Raw genomic sequence first — 14,865 nt, 5'->3', positions numbered from 1 at the left:
ACCAGTTCAGTGTGGCTACAGAGGGAGAAGATGGCAGACAAAGAAGATGGGTCTCAGCATCTGTATTAACTGGTACAGTAACTTGAGTTTGTCTTTGGTTATTTGCTTCTAAGGATGTTGTTTTTTCATGTGATGTCCAAACAAGACATTAGCTATAGGCCTATCCTATATTTTGTTTCATCAAACATATTATATTTCTTCCTAGTGGTCCCAGCACCCAGGGACTTACAAATAAACCAGTCAGGAGCGACCTCCTTCACTTTCAGTTGGTCCAAGGCTGAAGAATTGGAGAAAGTCCCACAACGCTTTCTCATATCCTACTGCAACCCGGGATCAGAGACCCGCTCAGCCAATACTGAGGACTCCTACAGAACTCTCTCTGGCCTGCTACCTGGTACTCAGTACACCATCAGTGTCTCAACTGTGTTGAACAATGGGAAACAGAGCAAACCTCTCTCTACAACCGTCTGTACAAGTAAGTACTGTACAACGACTCACTTCACTTCTGGGGTGGAATTGGACAAATCTGAACTAGACTGAACCTTTTTCCTGAAGAGAAATTGTGTGCTTGTTTCAGCTGTCTAAAAGTATTTTTACGATAGTCTAAGAAGTTTATAATTGTAACTGATAGAGCCTAGTGTTGTAGAAGTAGTGTTTATAATTGTAATTGATAGAGCCTAGTGTTATAACATGTAGGCTAGTGTAATAGAAGTAGTGTTTATAATTGTAATTATTAGACCCTAGTGTTATAACATGTAGGCTAGTGTAATAGTAGTAGTGTTTATAATTGTAATTGGTAGACCCTAGTGTTATAACATGTAGGCTAGTGTAATAGAAGTAGTGTTTATAATTGTATTTGATAGAGCCTAGTGTTATAACATATAGGCTAGTGTAATAGAAGTAGTGTTTATAATTGTAATTGATAGAGCCTAGTGTCATAACATGTAGGCTAGTGTAATAGAAGTAGTGTTTATAATTGTAATTGATAGAGCCTAGTGTTATAGTGTTTTAACATGTAGGCTAGTGTAGTAGAAGTAGTGTTTATAATTGTATTTGATAGAGCCTAGTGTTATAACATGTAGGCTAGTGTGATAGAAGTAGTGTTTATAATTGTAATTGATAGGAGCCTAGTGTTATAACATGTAGGCTAGTGTAATAGAAGTAGTGTTTATAATTGTATTTGATAGAGCCTAGTGTTATAACATGTAGGCTAGTGTGATAGAAGTAGTGTTTATAATTGTAATTGGTAGACCCTAGTGTTATAACATGTAGGCTAGTGTAATAGAAGTAGTGTTTATAATTGTATTTGATAGAGCCTAGTGTTATAACATATAGGCTAGTGTAATAGAAGTAGTGTTTATAATTGTAATTGATAGAGCCTAGTGTCATAACATGTAGGCTAGTGTAATAGAAGTAGTGTTTATAATTGTAATTGATAGGAGCCTAGTGTTATAACATGTAGGCTAGTGTAATAGAAGTAGTGTTTATAATTGTATTTGATAGAGCCTAGTGTTATAACATGTAGGCTAGTGTGATAGAAGTAGTGTTTATAATTGTAATTGATAGGAGCCTAGTGTTATAACATGTAGGCTAGTGTAATAGAAGTAGTGTTTATAATTGTAATTGATAGAGCCTAGTGTCATAACATGTAGGCTAGTGTAATAGAAGTAGTGTTTATAATTGTAATTGATAGAGCCTAGTGTTATAACATGTAGGCTAGTGTAATAGAAGTAGTGTTTATAATTGTATTTGATAGAGCCTAGTGTTATAACATGTAGGCTAGTGTGATAGAAGTAGTGTTTATAATTGTAATTATTAGACCCTAGTGTTATAACATATAGGCTAGTGTGATAGTAGTAGTGAGTAGTGACTAAGTAGTAGTGGGATATTATCCTATAAAGGAATAGTAACAGTAGAATGGAAGTCAACAGGGCTACAAATGATCAGCTACTATTAACTATATTAAACCCCTCCCCTAGTTATCCCTGTCCCGGTAGGGCTGAATGTTGACTCAGTGGACTCCACATCAGCTGTTGTTAGCTGGAACCAGCCACCAGGATTGGACCAAACCCAACATCATTACCAGATCTCCTACCGCTGTCCAGGGACAGAACCACACATCACTACCACATCTTCACACAGCATCACTCTCTCTGACCTGCATTGTGGTACTCAGTACTCTGTTACTGTCTGCACTGTGCTGGAAAATGGAAAGCAAAGTCAACTGTCAACAACAACTCTGACCACAAGTAAGGGATTACATTACTTAAGTATTATCTCTGGGGTCAAAGGTTATTAATCTATCTATTAACTAGTTATCAAAATGACTCTATAAATGAATCATAGTAGATGTGTCAGTATGGGATGTAAAGGTACAGTATCTTCCCTGATGAGAAATATATGATGGTAAATTCTCCAGTTCTCACAATGCAAAAACAATGCAAAAAACCCCCGATCATATCTGAGTTCATGGTTTCTTCCACTCCTGTTAGTCATTATGTTTAATGACTTGGTGTGCCTCTGCTTGCTGTAACCCTACGTCACGCCACCGTGATTTTGTACTTTTAAACCCTTTTAACCATTGTGTACAGACTTCTGGGTTGTACTATTGGATTTGTCTATTTCTTCTGCATCCATTGGTATCTGTGTGATTATCAAAGGCTGAGTTAGAGCAATGTTTGTGAGACAATGGTGGATCATGAAGGGGCCTGTCTTTTTACAGAAATGTATTTTAAGTCCGAATGGTTTGAGCTACAAACTATGAAACGCCATCTATGACTTTCATGAACACGCATATGTAATGTTTCGCTCTATGTTGCTCACAAGCTACACAATAGTTGTTAGAAGGGAAATGGTTCTTCTACCTACACTTAAGATCATTGGAAATCCCAGGACAGACAGTACATTCGGAAAGTATTCAGACCACTTGACTTTTTCCACATTTCGTTACATTACATCCTTTCCTTATTCTAAAAGGTATTAAGTCGTTTTTTCCCCTCATCAATCTACCCACAATACCCCATAATGACAAAGCAAAAACAGACTTTTACGGTCTAAATAGTTATGTAAATAAAGATTCAAATTTATTTGAAAAAAACTGTTTTCAATTTGTTGTTATAGGGTATTATGTGTATATTGATGAATGGAAAAATAAATTTAATCCATTTTAGAATAAGGCTGTTACGTAACAACCAGAACGCCGCAGCCCGTCTGGTGTTCAACCTTCCCAAGTTCTCTCACGTCACCCCGCTCCTCCGCTCTCTCCACTGGCTTCCAGTTGAAGCTCGCATCCGCTACAAGACCATGGTGATTGCCTACGGAGCTGTGAAGGGAACGGCACCTCCATACCTTCAGGCTCTGATCAGGCCCTACACCCAAACAAGGGCACTGCGTTCATCCACCTCTGGCCTGCTGGCCCCCCTACCTCTGAGGAAGCACAGTTCCCGCTCAGCCCAGTCAAAACTGTTCGCTGCTCTGGCACCCCAATGGTGGAACAAGCTCCCTCACGACGCCAGGACAGCGGAGTCAATCACCACCTTCCGGAGACACCTGAAACCCCACCTCTTTAAGGAATACCTGGGATAGGATAAAGTAATCCTTCTAACCCCCCCCCCCTTAAAATATTTAGATGCACTATTGTAAAGTGGTTGTTCCACTGGATATCATAAGGTGAATGCACCAATTTGTAAGTCGCTCTGGATAAGAGCGTCTGCTAAATGACTTAAATGTAAATGTAAATGTAACAAAATGTGGAAAAAGTCAAGGGGTCTGAATACTCTCCGAATGCACCGTACTGTAATATCTGAATTTATGCTTTATTCCATTCCTGCCTCTGTTTGCTTTAACTTCATCCAAAGTACAGTGTAAAACACTTGTTATTGTGGAGAGTATTTATAATCACAGCATTCTTTTAATTTATATATATTTTTTTAGCGTAACGGCAACAATTTTGCAGTAGTGCAGCAGTGTTACTACTTTTAAATTACTATTCTACTTTTCCTCCTGTACAGTGGTGATTTTAGCATGCAAATCTTTGTGGGGCGTAATCAAAATATTTTTTTTAGATGCATGCCAGCAAAGCCACTACACAACTCAACACTAAACAATACATGAATTGCACTATAACAAACAGTGCCCACAAACTGCTAGGGCCTACATAAAGCTGTCCCAACAGCAGAGATTTTTTCCAGAACCATAAAGCCCCTCCTTACCACTGCTACAACTGGCTATCAGCGGAGGCTTGTCTGGCAGTGAAACAGTTCATTCAGTCTCATTTACTGCCTTTTTAAAAAGATAGCTCATATGGCTGACTTGCTTAAACAAATGTGATTTCTACTGACATTTGAGTTGTACAAACTATGGCATAAGGGAATGATGAGCGGATAAAAGGCAATCCATAATTTCGATTAAGACATTAATGAGCGAGCTAAGACAGACGTAGTCAATATAATAACTATTTGTTCAGCACTTTTGAAATGTACAGTGACAGAATTCAGAACATGGGCTGTTCTTACAGTATTCTCCCTGTACACCAAGTCAGAACTGAAGGATAAATAAAGAGGGCATATAAGCAGAAAATGAAAGCTCTTACACTAATCGATAAGATCATTTCTCTAAAACAGGCTACAGGCTACAGGCTACATGTGCACCACCAAGTCAGAACAGTATGCTAAGTTATGAGGGGGAAAGGGACCAAATTATTAGGGTTAGGCACATGGTCTACTAACAGCTTACTACACAATATACACTTAGTATTACTTTCTTAGCTAAAGTATACATATCCCTGGCATATTACATCATTTATACAACAGTATACAAGACATTTTTGGACTTACCTTGTTGTGCTGTGCTCACATGAAAAGGAATGTGGCGCGGCGGTCCTTGTGGGCAAATTTTGTCATCAAACTTTGTCATCAAAGTCTGGATTTATGATGCTTTCAAGACAACTGGGAACTCAGAAAAAAGTAGCCACCCTTTGCCTTGATGACAGCTTTGCACACTCTTGGCATTCTCTCAACCAGCTTAATGAGGAATGCTTTTCAAACAGTCTTGAAGGAATTCCCACATATGCTGAGTACTTGGCTGCTTTTTTTTTCACTCTGCAGTCCAACTCATCCCAAACCATCTCAATTGGGTTGAGGTCGGGTGATTGTGGAGGCCAGGTCATCTGATATAGCACTCCATCACCTTCCTAGGTCAAATAGCCCTTACACAGCCTGGAGGTGTGTTTTGGGTCATTGTCTTGTTGAAAAACTAATGATAAACCAGATTTGGATGGCGTATAGCTGCAGAATGCTGTGGTAGCCATGCTGGGTAAGTGGACACCACATGCATGCTTCATGGTGGGAACCACACATGCGGAGATCATCCGTTCACCTACTCTGCGTCTCACAAAGACACAGCGGTCGGAACCAAAAATCTCAATTTTGGACTCATCAGATTTCCACCGGTCTAATGTCCATTGCTTGTGTTTCTTAGCACAAGCAAGTCTCTTCTTCTTATTGGTGTCCTTTAGTAGTGGTTTCTTTGCAGCAATTCGACCATGAAGGCCTGATTCATGCAGTCTTCTCTGAACAGTTGATGTTGTGATGTGTCAGTTACTTGAACTCTGTGAAGCATTTACTTGGACTGCAATCTGAGGTGCAGTTAACTCTAATGAACATATCCTCTGCAGCAGAGGTAACTCTGGGTCTTTCTTTCCTGAGGCGGTCCTCATGAGAGCCAGTTTCATCATAGTTCTTGATGGTTTTTGCGTCTGCACTTTAAGAAACTTTCTAAGTTATTGACATTTTCCGGATTGACTGACCTTCATGTCTTAAAGTAATGATGGGCTGTCATTTCTTTTTGCTAATTTGAGCTGTTCTTGCCATAATATGGACTTGGTCTTTTACCAAATAGGTCTATCTTCTGTATACCACCCATACCTCACCACACAACTGATTGGCTCAAACACATTAAGAAGGAAAGAAATTTCACAAATTAACTTTTAACAAGGCACACCTGTTAATTGAAATTCATTCCAGGTGACTACCTCATGAAGCTAGTTGAGAGAATGCCAAGAGTGTGCAAAGCTGTCATCTAGGCAAAGAGTGGTTACTTTGAAGAATCTCAAATTTAAAATGTGTTTTGATTTGTTTTACGCTGGTTACTACATGATTCCATATGTGTTATCTCATAGTTTTGATGTCTTCAGTATTATTCTACAATGTAGAAAATACTGTAGTACAAATATAGAAAATCCTATGAATGAGTAGGTTTTCCAATCTTTTGACTGGTACTATATATATATATATATTTTACAATGCCGTTTTTGTATCTCAAACATTGTAATGTGGTTAAGCTTAAAAATTGAAATAAAATGTTTCAAATCTAAAAGATCAAATTCAACCAGAGAGGGCCCTTTGTGGGAAAAGGCAACACTTGACCATTGCACATGAATCTTTCCCACGTTGAATGGCTAGGCCCACTAAGCTATGACACCAAACACTACTTCAGACTTTGATATTACCGGCCGCAATTGATATGGTGAAAACACACTGTATGGTGAGGGGAGGCAGAGGCACAGAAACTCACATCAATACCATTGTCAGATAACATTGTGAAACAAATCATTAATTTTCTATATCTAGCAATCATGAGGAAACTGACTGAACGACTCAAAAACTCCCCAATTTATGCTCTCCAAATGGATGTTAGTTCTGACTTTTGTTCGCTACGTATTGGGGGATGCTATTCACGAGGACATATTGTTCCGTCTCACAATGTCACGCCCTGACCTTAGAGAGTCTGTTTTATTCTCTATTTGGTTAGGTCAGGGTGTGACTTGGGTGGGCAAATCTATGTTTATATTTCTTTGTTGGCCTAGTATGGTTCCCAATCCGAGGCAGCTGTTTATCGTTGTCTCTGATTGGGGAATATACTTAGGCAGCCCTTTTCCCACCTGAGATTGTGGGATCTTGTTTTTGCATTGTGCTGTCTAGCCCTGCAGAACGTTATGTTCGGTTTTGTATTTTGTTGGTGTTCATCGAATAAAGAAAGATGTACACTTACCACGCTGCGCCTTGGTCTCCTCATTCAAACGACGAGCGTAACACACGATTCCCAAGCATGAAATAGCACAGGGGATGTTCAGAATGCTGCGTGGCTATATTGCCAACAAAGAAACCATGGGATCAAATGGTGGGCTTTTGCAAAGATGGGGCTCCATCTCTAGCGGGACAGCGGGCAGGTCTCTGATACATTGAGAGCAACCGGCGGCAAAAGATCTGAGTGCAGAACTTTGAGCCATACTGCAGCAGATAACTTCCATTGTAAACTACATCATCAAACCACATCCACTGCGTTCACGCCTGTTCACAAAACTATGTGGAGATATGGCATCAGAGCGTGACGATTTCTATTTCACACCAAGGCTTGATGGTTATCGAGGGGACATGCTGGAAAGATTTTTCTAATTCTGTGAGGAACTTTTGGTTTACTTTCATTGTAATGAAATGTGTATCCTTGTAATGTAACAGACATATTTGGGACACTGAACGAACTGAACGCAAGCATGCAGGGGGAATACATAAACATTCTACAGATGAGTGACTGAATCAGTGGATTCAGAGGAAAGATTTCTTATTGAAGAGAAATCCGTTGGACTGTGATCCTGGCTCGGTTGACATGTCGGTAAGTGAAATCGAACAGCTGATTGAGCTGTCATGTGACCGAATGCTGCAGACAACGCATTCATGGGTCACTATGGAGGAATTTTGGTTCCTGACTCAAACGGAATACGCTGCCTTCTCCCTCCGAGCATTAAAACTCATGGTATCTGTGTGAAGCTGGATTCAGTGCTCTCCTCTGCATTAAAACCAAATATTCGTCCAGGTTGGATGTTACAGCAGAGATGAGGTGCACACTGTCAACCGCGCCCCCTGACTTTGAGAATCTCCAACGCGACATGCATCAAGCCACACCCATCTCATTAGTGGTGGTAAGATAAGAGACATCACGTCAGGTCGCAATCATTTTTTTAAATCATAATGTGGTCCAGCATTACAGTATTTAAAGGATTTGAACTGCCTCTGCTTGCTTTAACTTTATCCAAAGTACAGTGTAAATCGCTTATTATTGTGGAGTATTTATAACCCCAAAAACATTTAATTGATATATTTTGTGGCGTGGTGGAAACAATTGAACGGCGGCAAAGCGATGTTGCTAAATGAATATAGAGGAAACACTTAATATTTGTTACATTACAAATACTACTTTTGTTGTGACATTTGTTTTTAACTTATTTCTTCCCATATCAAAAGGAATTGCAAACCGGCCTTTTCTAATTTTTCATCTACTATTCTACTTTTTCCTCCTGTAATATATTTATGGACTGTAGCCCTGACAATAATGTATTTTTCCTTAGTACTTCCTGCTCCAGACCAGCTGACTGTTGACTCAGTGGACACCACATCAGCTGCTGTTAGCTGGAGCCAGCCACCAGAATTGGATCAAACCCAACATCATTACCAGATCTCCTACCGCTGTCCAGGGACAGAACCACACATCACTACCACGTCTTCACCCAGCATCACTCTCTCTGACCTGAAACCGTCTACTGAATACTCAGTCACTGTCTGCACTGTGCTGGAAAATGGGGAGCAAAGTCAACTTGTGTTAACAACCCTCACCACAACAAGTAAGGAAGTACTCTAGTAAATTATCAGGTTTGTTGTCTAACTTTGACTAGTTATCAAAATGACTCAAATGTAAATGAACTAATCATAATGGATGTGTCAACATGGGATGTAAAGGTACAGTATCTTCCCTGATGAGAAATACATTCACCTCCAACATGTGGCACCCTTGTTAAAGATGATCAAAAAATACTATAAAATATATAATCCAAATACTGAGCTATATTTTATGATCATAAAATTGGAAAATTATATGATTTTATACTATTGTTCAGATTGTTTAACAACTATTAGATTTTTTAAAAGATAAGTGCTAAAATTATCGGCACGCCTGTTTTCAATACTTTGTGTACATTCTCCTTGCGAGGATAACAGCACTTAGCCTTTTTCATTAATGTTTAATGAGATAGAAGAACACATTGTGAGGGATCTTAGACCATTCCTCCATGTAGATTTTTTCCAGGTCCTTGACATCATTCATTCTGCGATTATGGACTGCCCTCTTCAATTCAAACGACAGGTTTTCAATGTGGTTCAAGTTCGGATAAAGAGATGGCTATGGCAAAATGTTAATTTTGTGGTCAATTACCATTTAGATTTTGATGTGTGCTTGGGGTCATTGTCTTGCTGGAAGATCCATTTGCAGGGAAGTGTCATCCTCCTAGTAACCAGGCAACCAGTTTTTATGCAAAAATGTCCTCTTATTTGGTAGAGTTCAACACTCTGTTTACTTTTTTTATTTTATTTTTGATCTTTATTTAACTAGGTAAGTCAGTTAAGAACAAAAAATGGTTACAAAAAAATCCCCATCAAACTACTTCCATACTTCTATTAATAACTGCTCTCTCCTCGTCTGACTACGTGTTCTCGCATACCCCTAGAGCATCGAGCCAGCGGGGTGGTGGCACTGGAATCCTCATCTCTCCCAAGTGGACATTCTCTCTTTCTCCCCTGACCCATCTGTCTATCTCCTCATTTGAATTCCATGCTGTCACAGTTACCAGCCCTTTCAAGCTTAACATCCTTATCATTTATCGCCCTCCAGGTTCCCTTGGAGAGTTCATCAATGAGCTTGACGCCTTGATAAGTTCCTTTCCTGAGGATGGCTCACCTCTCACAGTTCTGGGTGACTTTAACCTCCCCACGTCTACCTTTGACTCATTCCTCTCTGCCTCCTTCTTTCCACTCCTCTCCTCTTTTGACCTCACCCTCTCACCTTCCCCCCTACTCACAAGGCAGGCAATACGCTTGACCTCATCTTTACTAGATGCTGTTCTTCCACTAATCTCATTGCAACTCCCCTCCAAATCTCCGACCACTACCTTGTATCCTTTTCCCTCTTGCTCTCATCCAACACTTCTCACTCTGCCCCTACTCGGATGGTATTGCGCCGTCCCAACCTTCGCTCTCTCTCTCCCGCTACTCTCTCCTCTTCCATCCTATCATCTCTTCCCTCTGCTCAAACCTTCTACAACCTATCTCCTGATTCTGCCTCCTCAACCCTCCTCTCCTCCCTTTCTGCATCCTTTGATTTTCTCTGTCCCCTATCCTCCAGGCCGGCTCGGTCCTCCCCTCCTGCTCCGTGGCTCGACGACTCACTACGAGCTCACAGAACAAGGCTCCGGGCAGCCGAGCGGAAATGGAGGAAAACTCGCCTCCCTGCGGACCTGGCATCCTTTCACTCACTCCTCTCTACATTCTCCTCTTCTGTCTCTGCTGCTAAAGCCACTTTCTACCACTCTAAATTCCAAGCATCTGCCTCTAACCCTAGGAAGCTCTTTGCTACCTTCTCCTCCCTCCTGAATCCTCCTCCCCCCCTCCTCCCTCTCTGCGGATGACTTCGTCAACCATTTTGAAAAGAAGGTTGACGATATCCGATCCTCGTTTGCTAAGTCAAACGACACCGCTGGTCCTGCACACACTGCCCTACCCTGTGCTTTGACCTCTTTCTCCCCTCTCTCTCCAGATGAAATCTCGCGTCTTGTGACGGCCGGCCGCCCAACAACCTGCCCACTTGACCCTATCCCCTCCTCTCTTCTCCAGACCATTTCCGGAGACCTTCTCCCCTTCCTCACCTCGCTCATCAACTCATCCTTGACCGCTGGCTACGTCCCTTCCGTCTTCAAGAGAGCGAGAGTTGCACCCCTTCTGAAAAAACCTACACTCGATCCCTCCGATGTCAACAACTACAGACCAGTATCCCTTCTTTCTTTTCTCTCCAAAACTCTTGAACGTGCCGTCCTTGGCCAGCTCTCCTGCTATCTCTCTCAGAATGACCTTCTTGATCCTAATCAGTCAGGTTTCAAGACTGGGCATTCAACTGAGACTGCTCTTCTCTGTGTCACGGAGGCTCTCCGCACTGCTAAAGCTAACTCTCTCTCCTCTGCTCTCATCCTTCTAGACCTATCTGCTGCCTTTGATACTGTGAACCATCAGATCCTCCTCTCCACCCACCCTCTGGTCTCTCCTATCATTGCTATGCAGACGACACACAATTAATCTTCTCCTTTCCCCCTTCTGATAACCAGGCGGCGAATCGCATCTCTGCATGTCTGTCAGACATATCAGTGTGGATGACGGATCACCAGCTCAAGCTGAACCTCGGCAAGACGGAGCTGCTCTTCCTCCCGGGGAAGGACTGCCCGTTCCATGATCTCGCCATCACGGTTGACAACTCCCTTGTGTCCTCCTCCCAGAGTGCTAAGAACCTTGGCGTGATCCTGGACAACACCCTGTCGTTCTCCACTAACATCAAGGCGGTGACCCAATCCTGTAGGTTCATGCTCTACAACATTCGTAGAGTACGACCCTGCCTCACACAGGAAGCGGCGCAGGTCCTAATCCAGGCACTTGTCATCTCCAGTCTGGATTACTGCAAATCGCTGTTGGCTGGGCTCCCTGCCTGTGCCATTAAACCCCTACAACTCATCCAGAACGCCGCAGCCCATCTGGTGTTCAACCTTCCCAAGTTCTCTCACGTCACCCCGCTCCTCCGCTCTCTCCACTGGCTTCCAGTTGAAGCTCGCATCCGCTACAAGACCATGGTGATTGCCTACGGAGCTGTGAAGGGAACGGCACCTCCATACCTTCAGGCTCTGATCAGGCCCTACACCCAAACAAGGGCACTGCGTTCATCCACCACTGGCCTGCTGGCCCCCCTACCTCTGAGGAAGCACAGTTCCCGCTCAGCCCAGTCAAAACTGTTCGCTGCTCTGGCACCCCAATGGTGGAACAAGCTCCCTCACGACGCCAGGACATCGGGGTCAATCACCACCTTCCGGAGACACCTGAAACCCCACCTCTTTAAGGAATACCTAGGATAGGATAAAGTAATCCTTCTAACCCCCCCCCCCTTAAAAGATTTAGATGCACTATTGTAAAGTGGTTGTTCCACTGGATATTATAGGTGAATGCACCAATTTGTAAGTCGCTCTGGATAAGAGCGTCTGCTAAATGACTAAAATGTAAATGTAAATGTAATAAATATTTTACTGGTACCGGGATACCTTCAGACAATTCTTGTGAAGCTTGTGGTAGTCGTAGAAACAAACAAACGACATGTATGTGCCCAAACTGTTTGGACGCTACAGACAGAAGTTGACTAGTTATCAAAATGGCTCTTAACAATAATGTATTTTCTCTCAGTAATCCCTGCTCCTGACCAGCTGACTGTTAACTCAGTAGACAACACATCAGCTGCTATTAGCTGGAACCAGCCACCAGGATTCGACCAAACCCAACATCATTACCAGATCTCCTACCACTGTCCAGGGACAGAACCACTCATCACTACCACATCTTCACCCAGCATCACTCTCTCTGACCTGCAATGTGGTACTCAGTACTCTGTCTCTGTCTGCACTGTGCTGGAAAATAGAAAGCAAAGTCAACTGGTGTCAACAACCCTCACCACAGGTAAGGAAGTACCCTTCAAATGTAGTTAACTTTGAGTAGTTATCAAAATGACAGAAATAAACTAAACATAATGGATGTGTCAGCATGGGATGTTAATGTGCAGTATCTTACTTGATGAGACTGAAGTACTTAAGTATTATTTTTGGTGTAAACATTTATATAACTTAGACTTGTTATATAGACATTTCAAGACATCAGTCAGGAAGTTGTTATCAATGACTCTAATGTAAGTGAACTAATCATCATGGATGTGCCAGCATGGGATTTTTATTCATGATGAGAAATGTATGATGGTGAATTCCCGAGGCCTCAAAATGCAGTTTGGTGCTGAAACCAATACACTTTCAAAAAAGGTTGAAGCTAGAGGTATCACTTTTCTTGCATGGGCAGTGCCTCAATCCACCGTATCCGCTTATGTCAGCCTTCCGGATCTGCGGTGGAAAGTGGCAGACCTAAGGATGTGTTTTTCACACCAGGAGACATCCCTAAAAGCGATGGTGTTCCTTTATCCAAAGTACAGCGTAAAACACTTGTTATTGTGGAGAGTACAGTTGAAGTCGGATGTTTACATACACTTAGGTTCGAGTCATTAAAACTTGTTTTTTAACCACTTCACAAATTTGTTGTTAACAAACTATTGTTTTGGTAAGTCGGTTTGAACATCTACTTTGTGCATGACACAATTTTTCAACAATTGTTTACAGACAGATTATTTCACTTATAATTCACTGTATCATAATTCCAGTGGGTCAGAAGTTTACATACACTGGAAAATTCCAGAAAATGATGTCATGGCTTTAGAAGCTTCTGATAGGCTAATTGACTTCATATGAGTCAATTGGAATTGTACCTGTGGTTGTATTTCAAGGCCTACCTTCAAACTCAGTGCCTCTTTGCTTGACATCAAGGGAAAATCAAAAGAAGTCAGCCAAGACCTCAGAAAAATAATTGTAGACCTCCACAAGTCTGGTTTATCCTTGGAAGCAATTTCCAAATGCCTGAAGGTACCACGTTCATCTGTACAAACAATAGTAAGCAAGTATAAACACCATGGGACCACGCAGCCGTCATACCGCTCAGGAAGGAGACGCGTTCTGTCTCCTAGAGATGAACGTACTTTGGTGCAAAAAGTGCAAATCAATCCCAGAACAACAGCAAAGGACCTTGTGAAGATGCTGGAGGAAACAGGTACAAAAATATCTATATCCACAGTAAAACGAGTCCTATATCGACATAACCTGAAAGGACGCTCAGCAAGGAAGAAGCTACTGCTCCAAAACCGCCATAAAAATGACAGACTACAGTTTGCAACTGCACATGGGCACAAAGATCGTACTTTTTGGAGAAATGTCCTCTGGTCTGATGAAACAAAAATAGAACTGTTTGGCCATAATGACCATCGTTATGTTTGGAGGAAACGGGGATGCTTGCAAGCCGAAGAACACCATCCCAACCGTGAAGCACAGGGGTGGCAGCATCGTGTTGTGGGGGTGCTTTGCTGCAGGAGGGACTGGTGCACTTCACAAAAAAGATGGCATCATGAGGGAGGAAAATTATGTGGATATACACTGCTCAAAAAAATAAAGGGAACACTAAAATAACACATCCTAGATCTGAATGAATGAAATAATCTTATTAAATACTTTTTTCTTTACATAGTTGAATGTGCTGACAACAAAATCACACAAAAATAATCAATGGAATTCCAATTTATCAACCCATGGAGGTCTGGATTTGGAGTCACACTCAAAATTAAAGTGGAAAACCACACTACAGGCTGATCCAACTTTGATGTAATGTCCTAAAAACAAGTCAAAATGAGGCTCAGTAGTGTGTGTGGCCTCCAAGTGCCTGTATGATCTCCCTACAACGCCTGGGCATGCTCCTGATGAGGTGGCGGATGGTCTCCTGAGGGATCTCCTCCCAGACCTGGACTAAAGCATCCGCCAAATCCTGGACAGTCTGTGGTGCAACGTAGCGTTGGTGGATGGAGCGAGACATGATGTCCCAAATGTGCTCAATTGGATTCAGGTCTGGGGAATGGGCGGGCCAGTCCATAGCATCAATGCCTTCCTCTTGCAGGAACTGCTGACACACTCCAGCCACATGAGGTCGAGCATTGTCTTGCATTAGGAGGAACCCAGGGCCAACCGAACCAGCATATGGTCTCACAAGGGGTCTGAGGATCTTATCTCGGTACCTAATGGCAGTCAGGCTACCTCTGGCGAGCACATTGGAGGGCTGTGCGGCCCCCCAAAGAAATGCCACCCCACAC

The 14,865-nt window shown here is 42.2% G+C and overlaps 1 protein-coding gene across 1 annotated transcript in view; it reads left to right on the top strand.

The window, feature by feature from the left end:
* LOC123723818 (tripartite motif-containing protein 29-like) overlaps positions 1-7,923 on the top strand; it is a 34,032-nt gene extending 26,109 nt beyond the window's left edge. The window contains exon 6 of the mRNA XM_045722624.1: positions 7,873-7,923. Coding sequence (XP_045578580.1) covers positions 7,873-7,923 — 51 coding nt within the window. The remainder of the gene's footprint in view (positions 1-7,872) is intronic.
* Positions 7,924-14,865: the final 6,942 nt, after the last annotated feature.

This window comes from Salmo salar, chromosome ssa08 (assembly GCF_905237065.1).
Source record: "Salmo salar chromosome ssa08, Ssal_v3.1, whole genome shotgun sequence".
Classification (NCBI taxonomy): domain Eukaryota; kingdom Metazoa; phylum Chordata; class Actinopteri; order Salmoniformes; family Salmonidae; genus Salmo; species Salmo salar.
This window is presented reverse-complemented; position numbering and strand designations above follow the sequence as displayed.